Source organism: Odocoileus virginianus, chromosome 7 (assembly GCF_023699985.2).
Source record: "Odocoileus virginianus isolate 20LAN1187 ecotype Illinois chromosome 7, Ovbor_1.2, whole genome shotgun sequence".
Taxonomy (NCBI): Eukaryota; Metazoa; Chordata; class Mammalia; order Artiodactyla; family Cervidae; genus Odocoileus; species Odocoileus virginianus.
In genome coordinates this window covers 42,533,915-42,561,300 of record NC_069680.1, presented here as the reverse complement: position 1 = coordinate 42,561,300, position 27,386 = coordinate 42,533,915, and the positions used below count along the sequence as shown (strand labels likewise).

At 41.5% G+C, this 27,386-nt stretch overlaps 1 protein-coding gene and 1 pseudogene across 6 annotated transcripts in view; one reads left to right on the top strand and one right to left on the bottom strand.

Moving 5' to 3' along the window:
* PAPSS2 (3'-phosphoadenosine 5'-phosphosulfate synthase 2) overlaps nt 1–27,386 on the bottom strand; it is an 85,762-nt gene that overhangs the window by 7,503 nt on the left and 50,873 nt on the right. For 5 of the 6 annotated variants that reach the window (XM_070470594.1, XM_020884019.2, XM_020884022.2 and 2 more), the window contains exons 3-9: nt 24,600–24,835; nt 23,081–23,219; nt 22,433–22,551; nt 22,193–22,306; nt 20,101–20,212; nt 16,921–16,935; nt 12,901–13,106 (exon numbers count right to left, since the gene is read on the bottom strand). In XM_070470594.1, the coding sequence (XP_070326695.1) occupies nt 12,901–13,106; nt 16,921–16,935; nt 20,101–20,212; nt 22,193–22,306; nt 22,433–22,551; nt 23,081–23,219; nt 24,600–24,835 (941 nt within the window). The remainder of the gene's footprint in view (nt 1–12,900; nt 13,107–16,920; nt 16,936–20,100; nt 20,213–22,192; nt 22,307–22,432; nt 22,552–23,080; nt 23,220–24,599; nt 24,836–27,386) is intronic. The other variant, XM_020884020.2, reaches the window with a different exon arrangement.
* Nucleotides 5,797–5,914, top strand: LOC139036136 (U6atac minor spliceosomal RNA; annotated as a pseudogene).

The window sequence follows — 27,386 nt, the reverse complement described above, 5'->3', positions numbered from 1 at the left end:
TCCCTGGTAGCCCAGTGGTAAAGAATCCACCTACCAATGCAGAAGACATGGGTTCCGCCCTTGATCGGGGAAGATGCCACATGCCCTGGAGCAACTAAGCCTGTGCGTGCACCTGTGCTCTGGAGCAAACGAGCCGCAACTATTGAGCCCTAGAGCCTGTTCTCCACAAGAAGAGACGTGAAGTGAAGTGAAGTTGCTCAGTCGTGTCCAACTCTTTGCGACCCCATGGACTGTAGCCTACCAGGATCCTCCATCCATGGGATTTTCCAGGCAAGAATACTGGAGTGGGGTGCCATTTCCTCCTCCACCACCACAAGAGAAGCCACTGCAATGAGAAGCCTGGCACTGCAACTAGAGAGTAGCCCTCACTTGGCTGCAACTAGAGAAAGCCTGCACACAGCGATGAAGACCCAGCACAGCCAAAAATAAAATTATTTTAAAACCAACTGAGAATCCTTAAAAATATTTACTGACCTAAAACTAACAATAGTAAAGTCATTAAATATTAGCATAAACATTTTATTATTTGGTGAAAAATATTTTCCAAAAATATAAGTGAAAAGTAGCATTGTTTTATACATTTGCAAATCTCTTCATTATCTGACTTAATAGAAGGCAGCTGGATTCTCATATCTACTTTTTCACTTATTCTATGGTAATATGTTATTTTGGCTGAAACAGGTAAAGAAAATTCAACTTCAGGTAGGTGGTTGGAAAAGGGAAGAGTACTTGAATAGCCATTTTGTATCATTGTGGATATTCTTTGTTGATATAAAAAAGAACCAAATTTAAAAATCAGCAAAGATCTTGAACAGGCATTTCTCCCAAATATGATGTACAGATGGCCAACAGGGATATGAAAAGATGTCCAACATTGCTATTTATTGGAGAAATGCAATCTCACACCTATTAGGGTGGCTACTATCACAAACAGAAAGTAACAAGGGTGGGCAAGGATGTGGAGAAGTCCCTCATGTACTGTTGGTGAGATTATAAAATGGTGTATCAGTATGGAGTTTCTTCAAAAAATTAAAAATGCAACTGACACATGATCTGATAATCCCATTTCTGGATATATATCCAAAAGAATTAAAAGCAATGTCTCACAGAGATTTGCACATCCATATTCATAGTAGTGCTATTCACAATAGCTAAAAGGTGGATGCAACCCAGATCTCTCTCGAAAGATGAACCAATGATGAACATGAATGTCATGCATATGATGGAATATTATTCAGACTTCACAGCAAAGGGAATCCTGTCACAGGCTACAACATGGATGAAACTTGAAGACATTAAGCTAAGTGAAAAAGCAATTCACAAAAGGATAAATACTGTATTTTTCCACTTACATGAGGTATCTAGTCAAATTCATAGAAAATAGAATGGTTGATACCAGGGGCTGGGGAGAGAAAAGGAGACTTGTTATTTAATAGGTACAGAGTTTCAGATTTTCAAGATGAAAAAAGTTTTGGAGATCTGTTTTAAAAGGTGAATTGCTTAATACTACTGAATTGTTGTTTAGTCTCTATACGTTATATCTGACTCTTGCAACTCCATGGCCTGTATGTAGCCCGCCAGGCTCCTCTGTCCATAGGATTTTCCAGGCAAGAATACAGGATTCTTTTCTGGAATACAGGTTGCCATTTGCACCAGGGAATCTTCCTGACCCAAATCGAATCTGCGTCCCCTGCATCTCCTGCATTGGCAGGCAGATTCTTGACTATTGTGGGAAGCCCAAAATAGATAGATGGTAGATAAATAGCACAGTGGCTGTGACGGTGCAGGAGCGTGGCCGAGAGGAGCTCCCCCGTGTCCAAGGTAAGGAGCAGCGGCTGCGCTTGCTGGAGCAGCAGTGAAGGGATACCCCACAGCCAAGGTAAGAGAAGCCCAAGTAAGACAGTAGCACTGAGAGAGGGCATCAGAGGGCAGACAGACTGAAACCACAATCACAGACAACTAGCCAATCTGATCACAGGACCACAGCTTTGTCTCAGTGAAACTAAGCCATGCCATGTGGGGCCACTCAAGACGGACGGGTCATGGTGGACAGGTCTGACAGAATGTGGTCCCCTGAAGGGAACGGCAAACCACTTCAGTATTCTTGCCTTGAGAACCCCATGAACAGCATGAGAAGGCCAAATGATAGGATATGGAAAGAGGAACTCCCCAGGTCGGTAGGTGCCCAATATGCTACTGGAGATCAGTGGAGAAATAACTCCAGAAAGAATAAAGGGATGGAGCCAAAGCAAAAACAATACCCAGTTGTGGATGTGACTGGTGATAGAAGCAAGGTTCGATGCTGTAAAAAGCAATATTGCATAGGAACATGGAATGTTAGGTCCATGATGGCAAGAGTGAACATCGACATTCTAGGAATCAGTGAACTAAGATGGACTGGAATGGGTGAATTTAACTCAGATGACCATTATATTTACTACTGTGGGCAGGAATCCCTTAGAAGAAATGGAGTAGCCATCATAGTCAACAAGAGAGTCTGAAATGCAGTACTTGAATGCAATCTCAAAAACGACAGAATGATCTCTATTCATTTCCAAGGCAAACCATTCAATATCACTGTAATCCAAGTCTATGTCCCAACCAGTAATGCTAAAGAAGCTGAAGTTGGATGGTTCAGAAGACCTACAAGACCTTCTAGAACTAACACCCAAAAAAGATGCCCTTCATGCCTTAGAAGATACTAGAATAGGTGCCCACATACAGGACTGGAATGCAAAAGTAGGAAGTCAAGAAACACCTGGAGTAACAGGCAAATTTGACCTTTGAGTACAGAATGAAGCAGGGCAAAGGCTAATAGAGTTCTGCCAAGAGAATCCACTGGTCATAGCAAACACCCTCTTCTAACAACACAAGAGAAGACTCTACACATGGACATCATCAGATGGTTGACAGTGAAATCAGATTAATTATATTCTTTGCAGCCAAAGATGGAGAAGCTCTATACAGTCAGCAAAAACAAGACCAGGAGCTGACTGTGGCTCAGATCATGAACTCCTTATTTCCAAATGCAGACTGAAATTGAAGACAGTAGGGAAAACCAGTAGACCATTCAGGTATGACCTAAATCAAATCCCTTATGACTATACAGTGGAAGTGAGAAATAAATTTAAGGGACTAGATCTAATAGACAGAGTGCCTGATGAACTATGGATGGAGGTTCATGACACTGTACAGGAGACAGGGATCAAGACCATTCCCATGGAAAAGAAATGCAAAAAAGCAAAATGGCTGTCTGAGGAGGCCTTACAAATAGCTGTGAAAAGAAAAAAAGCAAAGGAGAAAAGGAAAGATATTCCCATTTGAATGCAGAATTCCAAAGAATAGCAAGGAGAGATAAGAAAGCCTGCCTCAGCAATCAATGCAAAGAAATAGAGGAAAACAATAGAATGGAAAAGACTAGAAATCTCTTCAACAAAAGTAGAGATACCAAGGGAACATTTCATGCAAAGATGGGCTCAATACAGGACAGAAATGGTATGGACCTAACAGAAGCAGAAGATACTAGGAAGAGGTGGCAAGAATAGACAGAAGAACTGTACAAAAAAGATCTTCACAACCCAGATAATCACGATGGTATGATCACTCACATTCAGCTAGAGCCAGACATCCTGGAATGTGAAGTCAAGTGGGCCTTAGGAAGCATTACTATGAACAAAGCTAGTGGAGGTGATGGAATTCCAGTTGAGCTATTTCAAATCCTGAAAGATGATGCTGTGAAAGTGCTGTACTCAATATGTCAGCAAATTTGGAAAACTCAGCAGTGGCCACAGGACTGGAAAAGGTCAGTTTTCATTCCAATCCCAAAGAAAGGCAATGCCAAAAAATGCTCAAACTACTGCACAAATGCTCAAACAATTGCACTCATCTCACACGCTAGTAAAGTAATGCTCAAAATTCTCCATGCCAGGCTTCAAGTGGTACATGAATTGTGAACTTGCAGATGTTCAAGCTGGATTTAGAAAAGGCAGGAGAACCAAAAATCAAATTTCCAACATCTGCTGGATCATCAAAAAATCAAGAGAGTTCCAGAAAAACATCTACTTCTGCTTTATTGACTATGCCAAAGCCTTTAACTGTGTGGATCACAATAAACTGGAAAATTCTTCAAGAGATGGGAATACCAGACCACCTGACCTGCCTCTTGAGAAACCTGTATGCAGGTCAGGAAGCAACAGTTAGAACTGGACATGGAACAGACTGGTTCCAAATAGGTAAAGGAGTACGTCAAGGCTATATATTGTCACCCTGCTTATTTAACCTGTATGCAGAGTACATCATGAGAAACACTGGGCTGGAGGAAGCACAAGCTGGAATCAAGATTGCTGGGAGAAATACCAATAACCCCAGATATGCAGATGACACCACCCTTATGGCAGAAAGTGAAGAAGAACTAAAGAGCCTCTTGATGAAAGTGAAAGAGAAGAGTGAAAAAGTTGGCTTAAAACTCAACATTCAGAAAACTAAGACCATGGCATCCAGTCCCATCACTTCGTGGCAAATAGATGGGGAAACAGTGGAAACAGTGTCAGACTTTATTTTTCTGGGCTCCAAAATCACTGCAGATGGTGATTATAGCCATGAAATTAAAAGACACTCCTTGGAAGGAAAGTTATAGACAGCATATTAAAAAACAGAGACATTAGTTTGTCAACAAAGGTCCGTCTAGTCAAGGCTATGGTTTTCCCAGTGGTCATGTATGGATGTGAGAGTTGGACTATAAAGAAAGCTGAGCACCGAAGAACTGATGCTTTTGAACTGTGGTGTTGGAGAAGACTCTTGAGAGTCCCTTGGACTGCAAGGTGATCCAACCAGTCCATCCTAAAGGAGATCAGTCCTGGGTGTTCATTGGAAGGACTGATGTTGAAGCTGAAACTCCAATACTTTGGCCACCTGATGCGAAGAGCTGACTCATTTGAAAAGACCCTGATGCTGGGAAAGATTGAGGGCAGGAGGAGAAAGAGATGACAGAGGATGAGACGGTTGGATGGCATCACCAACTCGATGGACAGGGGTTTGGGTGGACTCCAGGAGTTGGTGATGGACAGGGAGGCCTGGCGTGCTGTGGTTCATGGGGTCGCAAAGAGTCGGACATGACTGAGCGACTGAACTGAACTGAGATAAATAGATGATAGATAACAAAACTCATTTTTCATTGAAGTTTCCTCTAAAATTAGTATCAATACTCTCACTTTTCAATACCCAGTCTCAGTTGAAAAAGTGACTCAGGAAAGGGTGGGTGAGGAACAGAACAAAGAGACTTTTGGAAAGAACCCTCTGTACACTGTCCCATACTTTAGATGGCCCAACTCTGGTCCTCTTCAACTGTGCCCCTTCTGTCAGGGCAAGGAACCTCTTGTGACCAGGCCCACCTGAAGTCTGTATTTACTCTCAAGCCCATGACCTGTGTACCTGGAACATTCTGCCTGGGGTGCCCACAAGCAGACCCAGAGGGTCCTCGTGGCATGCAGCAAGGCCAAGCATAGGAAGAGAAGGAGGGGGCGGCTGCAGACGAAGAGCCAGCTCTCCACACACGACCTTATCCTGATGCAGAACCAAGAAGTCTAAAACTGAGCCTGGCCTTCCAGGGTGTGATCAAGACATACTGTCAAGTAGAAACAAAACATTTTGTTTAAATTTATCAGTTAAGTAACTTATTTATTTTTTAGATAAGTAACTTTTAAATATGATACTGGGCGTCAACTCATTCTTACCCTGAATATTAGGTGTGAATGTGGCATAAAAAATGGTCAAGTAATGAAAAGGCAAAGCGTGACAGTGTCTGATGAGAGGGTTAGCACTTTCCTTGACAAAGATGGAAGAGGCCCCAGGCCTGACAGCACACATACAGTTAATGCCTTGACATCTACTTTGTGGCATCTAACCGTGGTTTTTACATTGTACACCTTAAACATTGTTATATGTTCATCATATCTCCATTAACCTGAAAAAAGAATAACATGACAACCATTGTTTTTCCCATGAACTTAAATATGTTCCATTGTTTTCCCCATCTATTTGCCATGAAGTGATGGGACTGGATGCCATGATCTTAGTTTTCTGAATGTTGAGTTTTAAACCAACTTTTTCACTCTCCTCTTTCACTTTCACCAAGAGGCTCTTTAGCTCTTCCTTCACTTTCTGCCATAAGGGTGGTGTCATCTGCATATCTGAGGTTATTGATATTTTCCCCAGCAACCTTGATTCCAGCTTGTGCTTCATTCAGCCTGGCATTTCGCATGATATACTCTGCATATAAGTTAAATAAGCATGGTGACAATATATAGCCTTGACGTACTCCTTTACCTATTTGGAACCAGTCTGCTGTTCCATGTCCAGTTCTAATTGTTGCTTCTTGACCAGCATACAGATTTCTCATGAGGCAGGTAAGGTGGTCTGGTATTCCCACCTATTTAAGAATTTTCCACAGTTTGTTGTGATCCACACAGTCAAAGGCTTTGGCATAGTCAATAAAGCAGAAGTAGATGTTTTTCTGGAACTCTCTTGCTTTCTCGATGATCCAGTGGATGCTGGCACTTTGATCTCTGGCTCCTCTGCCTTTTCTAAATCCAGCTTGAACATCTGCAAGTTCACAATTCATGTACCACTTGAAGCCTGGCTTGGAGAATTACTTGACTAGCATGTGAGATGAGTGCAATTGTGCAGTAGTTTGAACAATCTTTGGCATTGCCTTTCTTTGGGATTGTAATGAAAACTGACCTTTTCTAGTCCTGTGGCCACTGCTGAGTTTTCCAAATTTGCTGGCACATTGAGTACAGCACTTTCACAGCATCATCTTTCAGGATTTGAAATAGTGCAACTGGAATTCCATCACCTCCACTAGCTTTGTTCATAGTGATGCTTCCTAAGGCCCATTTGACTTCACATTCCAGGATGTCTGGCTCTAGGTGAGTGATCACACCATCATGATTATCTGGGTCATGAAGACTTTTTTGTATAGTTTTTCTGTGTATTCTTGCCACCTCTTCTTAATCTCTTCTGCTTCTGTTAGGTCCATGCCATTTCTGTCCTGTATTGAGCCCATCTTTGCATGAAATGTTCCCTTAATATCTCTAATTTTCTTGAAGAGATCTCTAGTCTTTCCCATTCTATTATTTTCCTGTATTTCTTTGCATTGATCTTTTATTTTGGGGGGGCTCCAAAATCACCGTAGATGGCGACTGCAGCCATGAAATTAAAAGACGCTTGCTCCTTGGAAGAAAAGCTATGACCAACCTAGACAGCATATTAAAAAACACAGACATTACTTTGACAACAAAGGTCTATCTAGTCAAGGCTATGGTTTTCCCAGTCATGTATGGATGTGAGAGTTGGACCATAAAGAAAGCTGAGTGCTGAAGAATTGATGCTTTTGAACTGTGGTGTTGGAGAAGACTCTTGAGAGTCCCTTGGACTGCAAAGAGATCCAACCAGTCTATCCTAAAGGAAATTAGTCCTGAATGTTCATTGGAAAGACTGATGCTGAAGCTGAAACTCCAATACTTTGGCCACCTGATGCAAAGAACTGACTCACTGGAAAAGACCCTGATGCTGGGAAAGATTGAAGGCTGGAGGAGAAGGGGACTACAGAGGATGAGATGGTTGGATAGCATCATTGACTCACGCACATGAGTTTGAGTAAACTCTGGGCATTGGTGATGGACAGGGAAGCCTGGCGTGCTGCGATTCATGGGGTCGCAAAGAGTCAGACACAACTGAGTGACTGAACTGAACTGAACTAAATATGTTCCATATGACGCTGCAATGCAATACATCACACCTGAGAACAGGTGTCTTTCGTCAGTCATGAAGACAAACATTACAGAAGGTCTTACTCCTCAACCACATCATAGTTGTGCAACCATTCCCCTGATCAGATTCCAGAACTGCCTTTTGCAATGTCCAAAGATAGTGTGATCAGCCTGTATTTTTAGCAGAAAAGAGAGAGGCAAGAAAAAGGGAGAGAAAGCTGATTAATTTTTAACACCCAGCCAGAAGACATCAAGGTGGTGATGGTGCACCTGGTTCAATTTCCTGTCACGGTCAGATGTTGGGCTTTACAATGACTTGCATTTCATAGCTCTTCAGGGAATGGGAGATTAGAGCCATCCACGGTTCTCAACAGAGGGCGATTTTGCCTCTACTGGTGACATCAGACAATATCTGAAGACAATTTTGATCAACACAGCTGGAGTGCAGAAGGGTGTCCTGTTGGCATCCAGTGTATAGAGGCCAGGAATGCTACTAAATACCCTATGTTGAACAGGACAGCCCCATAACAAAGAACTACCCAGCCCCATGGTTAATAGTGCTGTGGTTGAGAAACCCTGAGTAGAGAAAGAGTGATTGCAAGGAATTTGGTTTTCTCATGGCCCACCTCCTAAATTCCATGCTCAGGAAAATGACTTAAGAATATTGTCAAATACCCAAACCTCTACATTTACTTTCTCCTCATTGCTTAAACTACAAATAAAACTTTGAGAGACCTCAAATCCTTGGGCATGCAGTAACTCATTCTGGACGCCAGGGGTCCACCCTACATTGTTCTATTAGTGAAGGCAATACTGAACCTGTTTCATTCACCACCCAGCCTAAAAATATATATGGAGACTGATGCTGAAACCAAGCTTTTGGCATATCTTGGATCAGGAAGGACAAAGGGCATCTCTCTCAAAGGTAATCCCAGAACTGTGGTCCAGCTATTAGGAAGAGAGGTCCAGTGGCTCTGCCCCACTTCCAAGGACTTTCTGGCCATAAGTCCCCACTTCTTTCCAAGCCTACCAAAGGCAGGTGTAGGACCACAGTTAGACAGTCTTCAGAAATGGACACACAGGGCTATGAGTAACAGGCTTTAAGGGAGTCTAGTGAAACAGTGAAAGAGGAACTGGGCTCAGAGTCACAGACAGCAGGAAAGTAAAAAGGATAAGAGGAGGAGCTCAAGTACTCGGATGAGAACTAAGAAAGCTACGGTGAACAAGCGGGCAAGGTGAGGAAGAGGAGAAAGAAACAACCTAGAGAGGGAGAGGGGATGTGCACATAAGAAGGAAAGGAGCAGCTAAGGGTGGGAAGGCGTAACACAGTGAGGAGGCAGGAATGGAAGGAACAGTGTCCTAGCTTGGGGGACTAGCATATGCAAAAGTATGAGAGAGATGCTACATTGACCAGCTGAGAATGAATGAAAGAATATTTTTAGTGGTGGCAGTAATGAGTAGTAAGATAGAGTTATATCTCTGTATGAGTTCCAAATAAAGCTTGAACAGTTGCTCCAGCTGAAGAATAGAGAAAGTATTTGAGAGGAGTAGGGCAAGAGACAGGGAAGAAATTAAGTGTCCTGGCCCAAGTTGGAACAGAAGAGAACAACTTCAAGCGATACTTTGGAAGCAGAACTGTTAGGACTGGTGATTGAATGGACAAGGGAGAAGAAAGAAGCAAGAATGACATCCAATGTGGTATATATATATACAATGGAATATTACTCAGCCATAAAAAATGAAATGATGCCATGTGCAGCAACATGGATCAACCTAAAGATTATTGTAGTAAGAGAAAGACAAATATATCACTTATATGTGGAATCTTTAAAAAATGATACACATGAACTTACTTTTGAAACAGATTTATAGACATAGAAAGCAAACATGGTTACCACAGTGGGAGAGATAAAATAGGATGTTGGGATTAATATATAGACACCACTATATATAATATAGATCATCACAGGGACCTACTGTATAACACAGGGAACTCTACCCCATACTCTGTAATAAGCTATATGGGAAAAGAGTCTGAGAAAGGATATATATATATATATGTATATATGTATGTGTGTGTGTGTCTATGTGTATATACACATAAAACTGAATCAGTTTGCTATACACCTGAAGCTACCATAATATTGTAAATCAACTATACTTCAACTTAAATAAAATAATACTTTGACAATAACACAGAAAGTTAGGAATATATTTTTTCAAAATGCCAGAAGACATACATTAAAAACAGAAAATTCATTATGGAAAACAAATGTTGTTGATCTTATGTCTTAAAAAATTAAAGGAAAAAAAAGAATGATATCCAGGATTGGGACATGGACCACAGTTTGGATGGGGGAGCTGTTCATGGAACTGGGGGGGACACAGGTGGGGGACCAGGCTGGGGTGAAGTTGTCCATGTTGAATGTGAGGTGCTTGCAGGATATATCCTGGTGGAGCCCCATGAGAAACAGCTCCGGATAATTATCTAATGCCATGGTTCTCAACCTTCACAGTACATTAGAATCACTAGAAGCTTCAAAACCCATGACATGCAGAACTGAGCCCAGGCCAATGAGGGCCTGTGAGGGAGGGCTCTGGTCATGGGTAATTTTTAAACAGGTGATGCTGTTGGGCAAACTAACGACGATGGTCTTCACTGCAAGGCTAAAGGATATAAAAGTCTTCCCTCCTATCCTTCACTCTTGGTTTCTACATCTTAAAACAGGAATAGTGATTCTTAGGTGCTTCACCAGAGTGTCGTGAGAAACAATTACCATTTGGAAAAGCTTTGAGAACCACAGATAAAAGACAACAGGATTCCTTTAAGTATTACTTTTACAAGTTTCACCTGCTTTTGCTCATGATCTCATCTGTGGTTCCGTATTAGGGAGAGGGAGGGTTGGGAGGACTGGGAAGGAAGGTCAGGGTAAACTGCAGTGAAGGGTTGTGTGACAGAGGCAGAGGGTCTCCTTGGTGACTGACCACTTTCTATGCAAATGTAACTCCCAGGGCCACATGGAAATACAAGGAAGCCTATGAATACTTTTGGAAGGAATTACTGTTGGAAAAGTTTGGGGTTCTTAAAATTAAAAATGTTTAATTACTGTGAATTTCAAGGTTCAGTCCCCGGTCCGGGAAGATCCTACACGCTTCAGAGAAACTAAGCTCTTGCAGTGCAACCCGGAGCCCATGCGCCTGTGGCCCGGGCCCCGCAACAAGAGAAGCCACGCAACGAGAAGCCGGTGCGCCGCACCTAGGGAGCAGCCCCCCCCTCGCCGCGAACAGAGAAAGCTTGCGAGCTGAAGACCCAGTGCAGGCAAAAACAAAGAGGAATAGAAAATGTTTAAAAGAACCTTAAAGGAAAAAAATACAAACTAAAAATGTGCAATGAGGAGAGCTCCTTTCCCATAAACACACCTTCAACACTCAACGTGTCGCTTATACAGGGTGAGTGGTTCTCTCTCTCAGGTGATCCATGGCCCATTTCTCACCATGAGCTCACTGGGAATGTTGACAGAGTCCCTCTAATGATCTAATGGTACTGAGTCACTGACTAGATTGTCAAGGCCATGAGTCACACCACCACTCTCCCCACCATCTAAGAAATTCTGACCTCCAACTGCCAACACCTGATGCAGGACAAGATAAAAAGAAGTAACTGCTTAAGAAATCCTTTAGATTTTTTTTTTCTTTTTAGGGCTAACAATGTGTATGTGAATGTTAGGCCCCCAAAATGAAAGTATCTGAACGGGCATGAAGCAAGATCACTGCTCTTTAGGTTACTGAGTGCAGGTAAGATCCTAAACCTATAGGATTATGATATGAGAAGGAATGAAATAAAGGCATGATTAAGGCTTGGAACATAATTCCTCAAATAGCTGTTGTCCAGTTATTTTAAGGACTGTCTGCCAGCCTCTTGGAGAGAAAATGTTCAGATGGCTCTGAGCCTATCAGCAGGGTGAACAGTTGTGTCCAATAAATGAAAAGCTGCTTTGCTCACCCACTGACCTCTGTGTTCCACCAAAGCCTTGAAAAAGCTCTCTCTACCTTGCAACAGTTCACAACCAAAAAAAAAAAAAAAAAAGATTTGTCTAACAGATTTGGACAGGTTTCTTTCACACACCCATTTTGTGCAGTCACGGGACTGGAAGACATCTCGGATCTTGGAGTTATTCTGAATCTGGTCCACTCCTTTTATAAATGAAGAAACAAAGAACCAGAGAGAGGACTGCCTTGTTTAATCACAAGGCTTTCTAGAGTCTCCTGGGTTGCAAATGTTGCTTTATTCCTGTGAACTTTCTGAAATCACTAGTATGTGTCTTTTCTTATTTCAGCTCCAATGCTCTAATCTTGGATGAAGGATGGCTCTTGAATTCAATTTCACATGTTTTTCTTTATGGAAGATGAACCACATCCAGCAATTCCACTCCTTGCCATCCCACCCCATCACTGCCAACAGTTAGAAGCTGTAAAGGAACCTGATAACTTTTAGTCTATTTTGCCTTTAGGCAGATTGACGCCAAAACAATCCTAATCAGATAAACACATTTTTCAATCTTAAAAATATCTACTGATGAAAATGTGGCATTTTCCCTCCGGAAACTGCCGCTATTTGTGCTTTTGTTTACTGAAAGAATGTCACTGACCACCACCCTCCTCCCCCACAATGGCCACAGAGCATAAACTCCAAGTCTCTCTCCAGAGGTCAGTTGGATCCAGTCTGTATGAAGAAATTGACTTCCCTTGTGAATTTCAAGATAAACAGGGCTGCAAACTCTGACTGTGGTTTTTTGCATAGCACAGCTATGATTTTGGTCCTCTCCTCAGGATGCTAGACAAAATTATCTCTCTGGTCCACTTGTTCCCCATTTAGCTGAGGGGACTGGCCATCACAAGAGACCATTCAGACCAACCCTCAAACAGAAAGTAATTTCTTTTCCCTAATGAAAAAGATCTCCCCCTCCCAAAAAAGAAAAAGATCTCCCCAGGCAAAGCTTGCAAGACCTCCCTTAGAAACACCTTTTTCCATCTCACCCCAGTTTTTCTAAGTCCTTCATGAAGGAATTAAAAAGAATTTTTTTTTTACCCCAAGTTGAAAGAAAGCCCTTCTGAAGGTTTTGCCACTTACTTTGATATAGGGGTGTTTTGCACACGTTGTGCCCCACACATGGGAACAACGTTCCTCTTTTCTATGTTCGTAGAATTCAGGATCTTGTAAGATAGCAACCCTCCGTCCTCCGTGTGTTAAGACAAACTCACTGCAGCCTTCCAGCCGTGTCTTATCATCCGCAGAGATGGGCAGTACTATAGGGATGCTCATGTTGATCACTCCATCTGTGGAAAGAGCCATGTGATGTGTAAATGTGGGGTATGAGGCATGTGCTCCTTTAAAGGGGACGCCCATGTGTGCCATTTCCTGCAAGAGGCATCAAGACCCAACTCTAACACAGTTGTGCTGCTGCGCTAGTTTTTCTAGAATCTGTGATCAATCCTTTGAGAAGAGGCTTCTCAAAGCAAGAGATTAAGCGTTTGTGAAAAGAGGGCTGTTTCAATTTGTGGAGATGGCTTCAGTAAGTGACTTGGAGGCCCAGGAGGGATTGTCTCCCTTCTGAGTTCCCTTTGGAAAGTTCCGTCCTGACTTCCACACACTAGGGAGCTTAGTCTTTAAAAATCCAATTAGACCAAATAAAGGCAATGCCCGGCGTCTCTGAGAGTCCTGCACCTGCAGATTAAACCACCTTGCAGATAGCAAGCCTTATACAGGATCCACCTTTGGTTGAATCGTGGATGAGGAATCCACAGATACAAAGGCTGGACCATGGGACTTGAGCATGCACAAAGTCTGGTATATGCACTGGATCCTGGAACCAACCCCCTGAAGATGGGAAAGGAGGACTGTGATTCCTTAATGAAGCCAGAGAACATGAGATTACACAGCTGTTTCCCTCCCTTTGTAATGGTGCCCCAACACTCCGGCAAGTATGTCAGACTTTCTGTTGTACTTACAGTGAGAAAATGGGGGCACAGAATTAAGGGTGTAACACTAAAGAATATTTGGGCAATTTGGGGGGTGTTGCAGCAGCAGCCAAGTTCAAGACTCAGAAGGGAATGGAAGAAAGGTGAGTAAAGAAAACATTCAACTTGTTACCAGTTTAAGCTTGACTGCTCACTGCTCCTCAGACCAGTCTATGAGAAATGAGTTGTTGGGGCAAGGAATAGCAACTTTCTTTGGGAAGTCAGCAGACCAGGAATTTGGTAGACTCGCGTGCATCCGAAAGAACCATCTTTCCTGAATTCAGGCTTTTTTTTATAAGCCAAAGGGGAGGGGATAAAGGCAAACATTTCCTAATGCCAGTCAGACTTCCGAGGGGAGATGTTAATATCTTCCTCACTGCAGCCATTCTCAGGTGGGCCTAGTCAGGATGTTTCCTGTGAGCTAAACAAAGGTATTTTAGCTAAACAAAGGTATTTCAGCTAAACAAAGGTATTTCAGCTAAACAAAGGTATTTCATGTGAGCAGGGTTTCCAGAGATGGGGCATTATGTATAATGTAAGCTTATGGGCAACATCCTCTTATTGATTAACTTGGAAAAAAAGCTATACACACACATGGAATTTAGAGAGATGGTAACAATAACCCTATATGCAAGACAGAAAAAGAGACATAGATGTATATAACAGTCTTTTGGACTCTGTCTGTGGGAGAAGCCGAGGGTGGGATGATCTAAGAGAATAGCAGTGAAACATGTATATTATCATATGTGAAACAGATCACCAGTCCAGGTTGGATGCATGAGACAGGGTGCTCGGGGCTGGTGCACTGGGATGACCTTGAAGGATGGGATGGGGAGGGAGGTGGGAGGGGGGTTCAGGATGGGGAGCACATGTAAACCCATGGCTGATTCATGTCAATGTATGGCAAAAACCACTACAATATTGTAAAGTAATTAGCCTCCAACTAAAATAAATACATTTAAAAAAAAGCAATAGCATACAAAAGTTAAAGAAACAGATCAAATATGGAGATATGGAGTAAGATGTGTTCTTCCCCATTACAAACTCAGGAATTCAAAACAGGAAGCAAATACTGTTACTTATGGATTGGAGGCAATGTACCATAGATTAATGAAGTCTTGTAATATACCTGTCAAAATCCAATTTTAGACCATCTCTGATAAAGATCTGAGGTCTGAATTCTATCCCCTTGGGACATAATACTCTCCTGCTAGCTATGAAAAAAAAGTTTGCAGGCATATCACTTTGCACATTTAAAATACTCTCTAAAAGTTACTAGGACATAAGGAATGTCACCAGATATAGATGGTAACTTCCGGCAATAAAGAAATTCTGTCCATCATAAAATCCTGCAATCTGCTCTGGGAGCCTTCTAAACAAGGAAGATAACTGTGCACAGAAAGTGATGATTTTGGTCACTCAAACAACTCCTCTGTTTCAAAGTTCAGAGACAATAAAAGTAGTCTGAGCAAGCCCTGTACAGAGGGCACTAAGCTCTAAGCCGAGTAATCTCCTACTTACTGTGTCACTCACCTTCTCTGTGATCCCTGGGTTACTGGGAAGAGCCATACTGTAAGGCACTCTATTAATTTATGATGAAAGACCATTAAGCCCACCGCATAGTATAGTTGATAAAAAGAGGAGGCCTGCAAAGAAACACACCTTCGAGGATGCTGATGATCTCATTAGAAATCATGCTTTCTGTGGATTGTGGATTACTGACCACACTGCTTATGAAGAGTAGCTTGACTAAAATAAACTAAAACAAGATGAAGAGCCAAAGGTTGGCAGGATGCTAGGGGAAGCCCAGCTTTGCCTGCAACATGCTTGCAGTGCTGCCTTCTAGCAATGATTCGGGGGTGAATGCCAAAGAATGCTCCACACTTCTGTTGCCATCGCCTCGGCTGGTCCACTAGATTCCAGCCTGGAGTAGCCTCTGATCCACCTTCATCTTGGCCTTGATTGAAAATCCCAACCAAGGACACAGCACTCCCTGATGGGTTGTCAAGACAGCTATCTGTGGGATGTTGTGGAAGGGAGTTCTACCAAGGAAAAATGCCAACTGATCTCATACACCTGTAGCTACAACTCCACATAGGCAAAAAATTTACTGTTGTTTCCCTATCTTACTCAACTTTTCCATTGATAATACATAAAATTATCCTACCATTTAACTCTGTGCTGAAATATCCTCGATAGCTTTAGACACTGACTCGGGCTTCCAGCCCTTTTCCTTTATGTGCTTCAACTCTGGTGGGAACCACCCTGATTACTTTACTGTGGTATAACTGACTGTGAAAAAGAGTATCGTGGTTTTTTAGCTATAGTTAGTCCAGCACTTACTTCATGTTTAATTGAATAATTTTGCTTTTGCTTTAAATAATTGTCAAGCCTCTTGTTTTAACCTTGCAGATATGCTTATCATTTGTTTTGGACAGTTTCTAGGCAAAAACTAAAATACTTTTTATTGACTAATCTTTTTTCAAGGAAAAACAACAATGATGAAAATAATACTCAAGATAAATGATATCTTCAGATTTTTACCTTTCTCTTCTGGTACAGCACAGAGATTTACAATCACAGTGGGTATGTATTTATTCCCAGTTTTATAACTATCAATCATCATAGCTTGAAATTAAATTCATGCATAATCACTTATCACAAACAAATGAAATACAATCATCCACCATCCAACCAGGTGCATCCTCTTTAAATTGCATCTAAAATTGACTTATCTTTCATCAATTAAAAATATTTTATAAATGCAATGGGAAAATAATTCCAGATTTGTGAAACTAAATGAGGACAAACACTCAGTAGAAGTCATTAGCAGAAAGGATAATAAATTTTTTAAATCTCAAGAACAAAATATGCGATAAAAACTTAGAAACAACTTTACTTTTGTCAGCTGAATACATTATAAACAACAGCTGCATCTGATCCAGAAATTTCCTGTTACTTGGACTCCTATCAACAGAAGGCAGTATTATTCTCATATAACTGGTTGGATCATAAACTGTTAGCAATTCCAACTGTTTCATTTAGATTTTTTGAGTTATGTCATTACCATTTCTAGTTAATATAACACATCTAATTATAATAATTTAAATACTTAGGAAGTTAAAGTACATACCAGGAAGGAACATGCCTAGAGAAATACAAACACAGTTAAGAAAAATATTGTTTTCAACTTTCCACCAAAATAACAGTAAAGCAACAATGTTGAAGAATAAATTCCTGTTATGAAACTTTATACATACAACATACAAATTACTTAGATTTTTGCTACAGTCATTTCTAAAAATAGAGAATATAAGACAGTAAAGAGCTGGAGAAAACAGAATTTGTATTGAATACTAACCAATACAATCCAAAAGTATTGTTTAAATGATTATGTTTTTAAATAATTATATGTCAGAAGCCCCTCCAACTTCAGCAAGAAATTGCCTCTTATAAATAAGTGACTTTATAACTACTGCCACCCTTTGGGAGGTGTGGAGGCAAGCTGCTCTAGAACATCCTAGAATTCCAGATGTTTGGAGGACATGAAAGTATGCCCAGTAGAAAAAGTGCAGATATAGAACCAGGATACCTTGGATTTGAATCCAGACTTCAAGTGAGTTATTTAACCTTCCCAATACTATTCCCTCATATGGACAAAACACCTTCACAGTGGTGTTAATCCAGATTAAATGTGATGTCCAATGTCAAGCACCAGGGTCAGAACACTTTATGTGCTGAATAAATGCTGGCACTATGTAGGAAAGCTCTCAAGCCCTGCCTTACAAAGTCAAAGCCACAGAAGACTTGCCATTAAATGATCAGGGCACACAAGGCTGCCATGTCTTAACCCTACTTGGATGCCACCAGTCAAGAATACAAGCTTAAGGTTCCACTTGTAAATTCAGATGTGACATTTATCATTGGAGAATCTGTGACAACCTCGAAACTATATATCCAGTGAGAAATAAAGTGATAATAATACACTGACATGAAAATAGATCCTTGAATAATATAAGGAGTAACTCATATAATCATCAAAAACACTAAAAAGTGATTTTTTATTTTGCTTTTGGACTGAGTACACTGAACTAATTTTTTTTTTATACCGAACTAGTTTTTTTTTAACTATGGGAGAAATTGTGAACATTTGAGAAAATTAAACCAAAAAATAGTTTGGGGAGACAGAGTCAGAATAGAAACCTTATTTGCAGACTGTTAGGTGATCAAGATGTGCAATTGTTTAATGGTGGATGAAAATGGCCACATCTGTGACTACAAAAGTTATTTCAAATTTTCAATGGTGATGACTCAAACTTTCATAAACTGGTAAAATGAAATGATATCCATATAATAATATCTTGCCCAACCTTCTGATATAGAGATACATAATTTTTTAAATTTAACCCTGTCTACTCAGTCCAATGGCTTGCCTGGTGGCTCAGATGGTAAAGTGTCTGCCTGCAATGTGGGAGACCCGGGTTCGATCCCTGGGTTGGGAAGATCCCCTGGAGAAGGAAGGAGCCTGGTAGGCTACAGTCCATGGGGTGGCAAAGAGTCAGACACGACTGAGGGACTTCACTTTTTCCTCAGTTCAAAATCCATTGAGCCAAGCTCTTCCATGAGACTAACATGGTATGGTAGAGGACAGAGTGTTTTAACTTTCTTATGCTATTAGAAAATGCCCCCATGGCTGCTGATGGGTAGGAGAAAGGCTGAGCCCACCCCTTCTACAGGAGCAGTTCCATTTTCATCTGTTCTATACGTGGCCTCAGATTTCACTGAAACAGCTATGACTTAAAAAAACAAAAAGCTTGACAACCACTAATGTGGTTGGAAAACCCCTCCATAGAGTTCAGAAGATGACCTGCACTGCCTGTCCCAGCAAGCTCATATCTGTTGTCATTATCTATCTCCAGCAGCTAGAATAAAACCTGACATCCAAGGACACTCAATGAATATTTGTTGGCTAGCTGATGAACATCTTAACTGTGCTGCTTCCAAACAGATGTGACTAGAGATAAGCCTCTTAGTCTGTTCAAGACTTTCATGTCCTTTTAACTGTACATGGGGGTGGCGGGGAGGTGTTATTATATGGCATATATTTTATGGAATATAATATATGGAATATATTGGACAAGGTATCCTTTTAAATGCTCAACATCCCAGTGAGAAGGTTAAGTCTTTTAAGTCCCAATGAGGTAGGTACTTTTATTAACATCCCCATTTTAGAGATGAGAAAACTGAGGCCCAGGGTATTTAAGTAATGTGCTCCAACTTCATAGCTAATCACTGGCAAATGAACCCAGAGTCTGGCTCCATGGCTCACTCTTATCCACTATGATATTCTGGCACTACTTAGGCAGAGGTGGGTTACCTATTATATCCCTGGTAACTATTTTTATTAATTATGTAGGAATTAAGGAGACTTCTGGAGAGTATGGGGAGGTTTGAAGCCTAACTACAGCTGGGGTTGCTTTATGTCCCATTCCCTGGGCACAAGCCTAGAACACAAACATCTTTCTCAAGAAAGAACACCTGATTTTTCTTCCTAAAAGGTTTGGAGCCCTGCTCAGTATTACAAATTCAGTGTGCATCTATCACCATCCCTTCCCCATGTGTCAATAATACCCCAAAATCTTGAAATAGATAAGTGCTAATTGATAAGGTCAAGACAGTTCTAGGAAGGAAATGATCATAGAAGGATCCGGAAGTGTTCTGAATAACACATCCTTCCAACTTCGACAAGAACAGTTCTCTAAACGCCATTCAGCTTCTGCCCAGAAAGCTGCCTTAAAATCCCCTACTAGAGTTTAGTGGATGAAGTCATCCTAATATATTTCATGTACAGACATGAATAGCCACACTTTATGCACCAAGGAAGGCAGCTGCTGCAGTAATGTTTGTTGGAGGATGGGAGGCATCCCACAAGTCAGCAGTGATGCGGAGTTCACCCTGGCTCCCCCTGGATGGTCCAGGCAGCTGGCAATGGTGCTTCTCACTGTCCACTGCCTTCTGATATCAGGGCCAGCAAAGGGCAAGTGAAGGTGAAAAGACTTAACCTTCTCTTGACTGTGTGGAAGTTAAACCTTCATTTTTTGGTTTCTTAGGTTTAGGTAATCAACAATCCTTTGAGGATACCAAAAAAAAAAAAATCCTAAAAATGGAAGCTTATACATAATTGTACACATCATAAATACATATTTTCACAATATGTTTTACAAACCAACGATTAGCATTTCTTGTTCCTGTGAAGACTTTTGAGAAATATTTTTCTAATGATAAAGAGTAAGAAACAAACAAAAGCCCATACCGTCTAGCAGGGTGCCGAAGTGTATAACTTGCAAGTACTCCTTTTCTCTCATAAAACCCTTGAGGGGAGTGGCCCAGCCTTCACTCAGAACTTGGACCCACTGAAGATCCAGCTGCAAAACACAAAAGAAGCAGGTGAACCTTTGCATGAGCTCTGTGTTCCAGCCATCCGGCCCCAGGGCAGTCCGCTCTTACTCAGTTGAGAGGAGAATGAAGGCAGAACGTTTTATGTTCTAAGCGTTCCCAGATGTAATGCTGGTTCATGATCTAGGGGCTGGAGAAGTGTGAGTCTAGAACCTTCTATTGGGAAGGTGGCAAAAGGATTCCAAATTGGGATGACTTCTTTAAGCACGTTGGGCTGTATCTATTCTTAAAATTTGCAACTGTGTTGAAGATTCACTGTACATTCTTTATTCCATAATAATTATGGCTTGGCTACATTGTTTTCACCAATATGCTAGCTATTTGATTGAACTGGGCAAACCATTGACTCTAAGATAAATGTCCAAAATTCTTAGCATGATACTAGCTCTGGCCCTAGGGGCTCCTGTAGAAATGTTCACCTGCCACCACTCCCCACCCAGGAGCCTAGTCACCAACAGTGCCAGGCCATGCGTAGTCTAAACACACACATGGTTTCAATCCCATCCCGCCTTTACCTGAAAACCCTATTCATCATTTAAAATCCAACTCAAAAATTAAAAAAATAAAACCCAGCTTGTGGACCATTGCTTTGAAATCTTCCCTGTCATCCCTAGGATCAAAAGAATTAATCATTAGATTCTCTGAAGTTCCTCTGTACCTTGCAGACCATTCTGTTATTGGAACTCAAATTCCACAATTATAATTATTTGTTTCTCATCTGCCTGAAGCATTGGGGAACTCAAAATTTATTGTGTAGAGTCAGGGAGCTCTGTTTATAAATTTGTCATGAATGACTACAGCCTGGGGTGTTCATGAGCTGAAGCACGTTCCCAATGTACTCTGCCTCATAAAAATGTCCAGGGTTTTAATGGATACCAAGGGGTTACCAATGAAGACTTGATCACCTTGTATGAACCAACTAACCGTAACCTATAGAGCGTGCATGCTAAGTAGCTTCAGTCATATCCAACACTTTGCAACTCTATGGACTGTAGTCCACCAGGCTCCTATGTCCATGGGATTCTCCAGGCAAGAATACTGAGGTGGGTTGCCATTTCCTCTTCCAGGGGATCTTCCCAACCCAAGGATCAAACCCGTGTCCCTTCTGTCTCCTGCACTGGCAGGCGGGTTCTTTACCACTAGCGCTGGGAAGTTCTAAAGGGGCCAAGGTATTTGCAGGGCTGTTTGCTGGGATTGCATCTTAACATCATCCAGGTGGTGAATCCATGTAACTAAAACTCCCTCTACTTAGACTGGACTCTCCCTGATAAAGGAAAAGTGGAATGTGCAGTGTAGAAAAAGATCAAGGCATTCACATCACTTTAGATTAGGGTTGCTTTTTGTTTTAGTAAAACTCCTTCTCAGTGATCCAAGAAACACTTATATTCTGGACAAACTATTTTCTTAGAAGCTGTCAACAAATAATTACTGCCCAGTGCTTCCCATGTGACGCTAGTGGTAAAGAACTCACCTGCTAATGCAGGAGACACAAGAGACATTGGTTCAATCCCTGGGTCAGAAAGATCCCCAGGAGTAAAAAATGGCAACCCACTCCAGTATTCTTGCCTGGAGAATCCCATGGACAGAGGAGCCTGGCAGGCTACAGTCCAGAGGGTCACAAAGAGTTGGACACTACTGAAGCGACTTAGGACACAACGCCTGTATATTGGCATAACTAAAAGTATAACAACTATATAAAACTGTCCTCTGCAAGTATAGAAGTTATCTTCCTGAACATAAAATTGATCAGCTGCTTTGTAGTACCTCTTGGTGAGAGATATTCTTGGAAAAGCAGTTAAAAAAAAAAAAGTTGGTGAAAGCAACTGTTTTCTTTATAGGAACTGAATTTTCCTTATGCATACCTACCTTATTGTTAAGAGTAACTGTAAATGGATTATAATGACTGCTATTAAGCCAAATTTTCTGTCAGCCAGTTTGCATCCTCTTACCTTGGTAATTGATAACGAAGGGAGTGCTTCGGCCTCAGCTCGGACTTGGTCGAGTTTGTTTTCTGGCACAAAGAGTTCGTGGATGCCTTTGACTACAGTGTGGGGTACAATGTTCTGAAAGGAAGCAGATTTGGTAATCATTTGGAATGAAAACTTTATAAAGGACACTTCAGTAAATAGATGGTCTCTCATGACTTTGTAAAATCATTATTTTTTTTTTTTAAAGTTCAGTCCACCCACCTGCTCTTGTAGAAGCTCTATCACCTGCTGTATACAGTCGCTCACGGAGGACAAATTGGTTTTAAGCACAAGCTCAGGAGTTTCAGGTTTTTCATAATCAGAATCAATACCCGTAAACCCTGCAAAATAGAAGGCTGAAAGTAACATCTGCACCAACAGAACAATGTTTTTACTCAATAAGACATTGCACGTGTTGGAATAAATGTTTTCAACCATTGTGTTCAGATTAAAACAGAAAAGGTCAAGCAGCCTTCCTTGACCTCCAGCCATAGGTAAGAACATTTACACCTGTGTTTTCAACAAAACCTGAGCCCAAGCCCTCTGCAGTTAATTAGAATGGAAAAGGAAGACAAGGGGGAGGAAAACTCTGAAAGATTCCTCCTACACACACAGTCACATACATACATCTGTTGTAGTTCTCTGAACTTGATTGCTTATGGCTGGGGTGACAGTTCTCAAGAAATACAAGCCCACATTTTCATAAGCCCATGGAGACATTGAAGATATTACGGTTTGATAAAAAAAAAAGTGTGTGCTATATGTAGTTTTGGAAAACAGTCTTTGAAACCTCAGATAGATTTCTGGGGACAGACATATGAATTGGTGGCCTAAGTAAGGGGCAAACTGCTACTGAGCTGGCCGTCTTACCTTTGATCTCCCCAGCTCGGGCCCGTTTGTAGAGGCCTTTTACGTCTCTCCTTTCACAAATGTTTAGAGGCGCATCTACAAAGATCTCAAAGAAGGGCAGTCCTGCTGATTCATGGATTTTGCGGGCATTCTCACGATCCTGGGAAAAAATTACAGCTTAAGAACGTGAGAAGAGGGACTTCCCTGGTGTTCCAAAGGCTAAGAATTAGCATTCCAATGCAGGGGACACAGGTTTGACCCCTGGCTGGGGAACTAAGATCCCATATGCTGCAACTACTAAGCGCTACAACCAGAGAGCCCACACACAGCAACTAGAGGAGTCCACATACTACAACAAAGATACCGCGTGGGACAACTAAGACCTGACGTAGCCAAATAAGCGAATAGTAAAAAAAGAAAGTAAGAAGAGGTTTCACAATGAAATTCATCACTAACACTGTACTCTGGTCTTCCATGGCCTTAAGATAACACTAGGGTTTGAGCTCTGCATAGGTGGCAGGAAATTGGCCCTTTAGAGAAGTTTCACTCTAGTAAACAACTCTCCCAAGGACTTTAAAAAGAAAAAAAAAAAAACCCCACGGAAAAGAGCTGGCAATAGGACAGTATTTCATTGGAAGGATGTGTTCAAAGTCATTGTATCTCATCTGTAGCTCCAAGCAATTTTGTGCTTTTTTAAAACAAGAGCGGTGATGAGACTCCACCTCGTTGACTGCAACATTAAACACAGAAAACCTGATGCCTTGTCAATGAACTGCTGTTTTCTTTAGTCAGGCAAGCCCTCTAACTTTTTGGAGAAATAAAAATTACTGAGCTTTAGGAGTTTTCTTGTCTAACTATTTCTTCCTTTCAACTCTGGCCAAGTGTACTTACCATTGTGAAAGTGGAAGGGTTTATGTCAAATTAGCCCTTTAGAGAAGTTTCACTCTAGTGAACAATTCTCCCAAGGACTTTAAAAAAAAAAAAAAAACCCACAGAAAATAATCCCAACTAAAAGACAGGGCTGGCAATAGGACAGTATTTCATTGGAAGGATGTGTTCAAAGTCATTGTATCTTATTTGTAGCTCCAAGCAATTTTGTGCTTTAAAACAAGAGCAGTGACACTCCACCTCGCTCCTTGACTGCAACATTAAACACAGAAAACCTGATGCCTTGTCAATGAACTGCTGTTTTCTTTAGTCAGGCAAGCCCTCTAACTTTTTGGAGAAATAAAAATTACTGAGCTTTAGGAGTTTTCTTGTTTAACTTTTTCTTCCTTTCAACTCTGGCCAAGTGTACTTACCATTGTGAAAGTGGAAGGGTTTATGTCAACTGGTGCCCTGGCATCTGGAAATGAAGGGACTCTCTTTATATAATCAATATTAAAGAGAGGAAATGAGGGAGCAAGTGAGCGATGAGAGAAGGTGGGGGACACAAAGCATAACTTTGCTCTGCCGTTCCCCTTCGCCAGCTCCTCATCCTGGCAGTTGGAGAGCCCTGGCGCTGTGTGTGGGGATCGTGCATGTTGCCGAGTCATTTTACCTTTGCAAAAGGAGAAATGAAGCTGGTAATGCAGACCAGACCAGCGTCGGCAAACAGCTTGGCCACCTCTGCAATCCGGCGGATATTTTCCTCTCTGTCCCAAGGAGAGAATCCAAGGTTTTTGTTGAGGCCACGACGGACGTTGTCCCCGTCGAGGGAGTAGCAAGGGATGGCGTGGGAGACAAGATACTCTTCCAGAGCAAAACTGATCGTTGTTTTTCCAGCACCAGAGAGACCTGTTGAGAATAGTCAAGACAAGACTGGAGATGTCTCTGTTTAAGATGATAAATTGTGATTGATTCTAAGTTTTACCTAATTCAAGAGTAATTAAAACCCTCATGACAATCATTTGATTGACCTCGAATTCAAACCATTCAAATCTAGAAAAAGTGAAATTTACTGAAAGTTAAGTACTAGCATTTCTTTCAAATCTTGAAATAACTCTCTGTCCTTTATTAGGATTATACCCACTCCAGTGTTCTTGCCTGGAGAATCCCAGGGACAGAGGAGCCTGGTGGGCTGCCGTCTATGGGGTCGCACAGAGTCGGACACGACTGAAGCGACTTAGGAGCAGCAGCAGCAACCTTTCAAAGCAGAAGAGGTTTGTCAATAGGGAGACCTTGGCAGGCTCCATACAGTCCCCAGGGGTTCTGCTTTTGAGACAGACTGGGACCTGGGACCCTTTACTAGAGTGCTTGCACCTGAACAAAGGTCTCCTGGAGCAACAGATATAAAGAACCTATAAGAGACTCAAATAACTACACCCTGGCATAGTTGGAGCAAATTATAAACAAAAAGATACAAAAACCCCACAAGCCAAGTGTCATTTCTGAGGTGCCTGGGAGCAAAAGCAGGGTACTGCAGCATGATCCCCAAACACAGCACTGCTAAGAGGGTCAGCTGATCACCTAAGCCATACCCCGAGTCCGTCCTACCCCTCCTTCCCTGTCCCCTCCCCGGGAGGAGGACATGGTAACTCACTCCAGTATTATCGCCTGGAGAATTCCATGGACAGAGGAACCTGGTGGGCTACCGTTCATAGGGTTGCAAAGAGTGCAACATGACTGAAGTGACTTAGCACGCAATGTGATAAATTCCTCTTAGAACATGTCCAGTGGTAGGACAGGAGAAATGAGGTTCCTGAATCTCTGGTACATTCTTTTGTATCAGAAAATGAGAGAAATAGTAGAAATTTCCAAACACAGTTAACTGTATTTAATATAGATCATTGGAATATTTATTTTAATACATTAAAGTAACACCAGTTATATTTACTGAGAGTTTTTCTAGGGACCAGGACCTCTGCTAAGCACATACATGCTTTATTTCATTCAGTTCTACCTATATCTCTATGAGGAGGCACTATCTTCATTCTCATTTTACAGATAAGAGGCTTAGCGAGCTTGATCCAAAATCACACAACTAATGTAGGTGAAGCTGAGGCCCAACTTCAGTTCCCTAGATTTGAAGAATCTGGTTTCTCCTGATTTGCCTGGTCAGTATCCAACATCTTTAATATGAGAATAAAAAATTAATGAGGACAAGACTTCTTTTGAAAGTAAGAAAAGATGGGGGAAGTATACTTTTGAGATTTTGTTTTTCTCTTCATCTACCAGTTCTTTTTTTTCTTTTCACGGGGGTGTTTCAAATTAGGAAAAAATGGACTCTGTGTATATGGTTTTTTAAAAAAATATGCATTATTTATTTGGCTGTGCCAGGTCTTACTTGCGGCACATGCAATCTTCAATCTTCCTTTAGTTGCGGCATGAGAACTCACTTGCGGCATGTGGGATCTAGTTCCCTGACCAGGAGGGGAACCCAAGCCCCTTGCATTGTGAGCACCAAGTCTTAGCCACTGAACCACTAGGGAAGTCCCTGTATATATGTTTTGATTCAAAATTTAAATGAACACATGAAGGCAAAACGTCCCATGAAGGCAAACACATTGCAAGAGGGAAACGTCTGGAGTGTAGCTGTTTTATCCACTGCTGCACAACACGCCTCTTAGAGGGAACCTGGGGAAACAGATCAGGCATTGAGCCCAGTGAACCTGCCTTCTGGAACAAAGCAGGCTCCATGCTCACTATGTGGCCTCATCCTGGAAAGTGGGAAAGTTGCTGTTCCAGGAATGGATGAAGCCAGGAAACCAAGGACAAGTGCTGCAGGCACTAGGAAATAACTTGAAAAAGAATGAGGCTGCTTTAGACAGGAACAGGAAAGACTCAGAAGAGCAAGAAAAGACGCAAGGCAGGTCCTTGCTCGTTGTGTTTTTTAGAATTATCTTCAGGTTAGAATAAATCCACATTTGTGAGCAGACAGTAACACATAAGTTCATTTCATAACCCGGATAAACATATCTTTGCATCTAAGCTCATCTCCATGTGAAATATTATGTCTACAAAATGAACCTGTTGTTTTTTTTTTTTTGAGTCCAGCCTATGTCAGACCTGCATTTCCAGGCATCAGATTCCTCTACCTATACTCAGAGAATAAGGTAACAGCCCAGGACTAATTCCAGTTCTGTCACTAACCCTTAACTTTGACATTCTGGGGCTATAAAAACACAAGTAAAAGAAGATTCATTTGGTCTCCTGGGTGGGAATGAGTTAATTTTATACAAAAGGAACCATCCTCAGTTACATAGAAAACATAGAGTTTTTCTTCTTGCCTGGATTTTAATTTTTTTAAATAAGTAAAATAGCCCCCCTAGAATGTGAAAACACCTGAAAAGAATAAAGAACATCTCTAATGGGCAGCCAAATGCTTGATGTCAAATTAGGAAAGCCT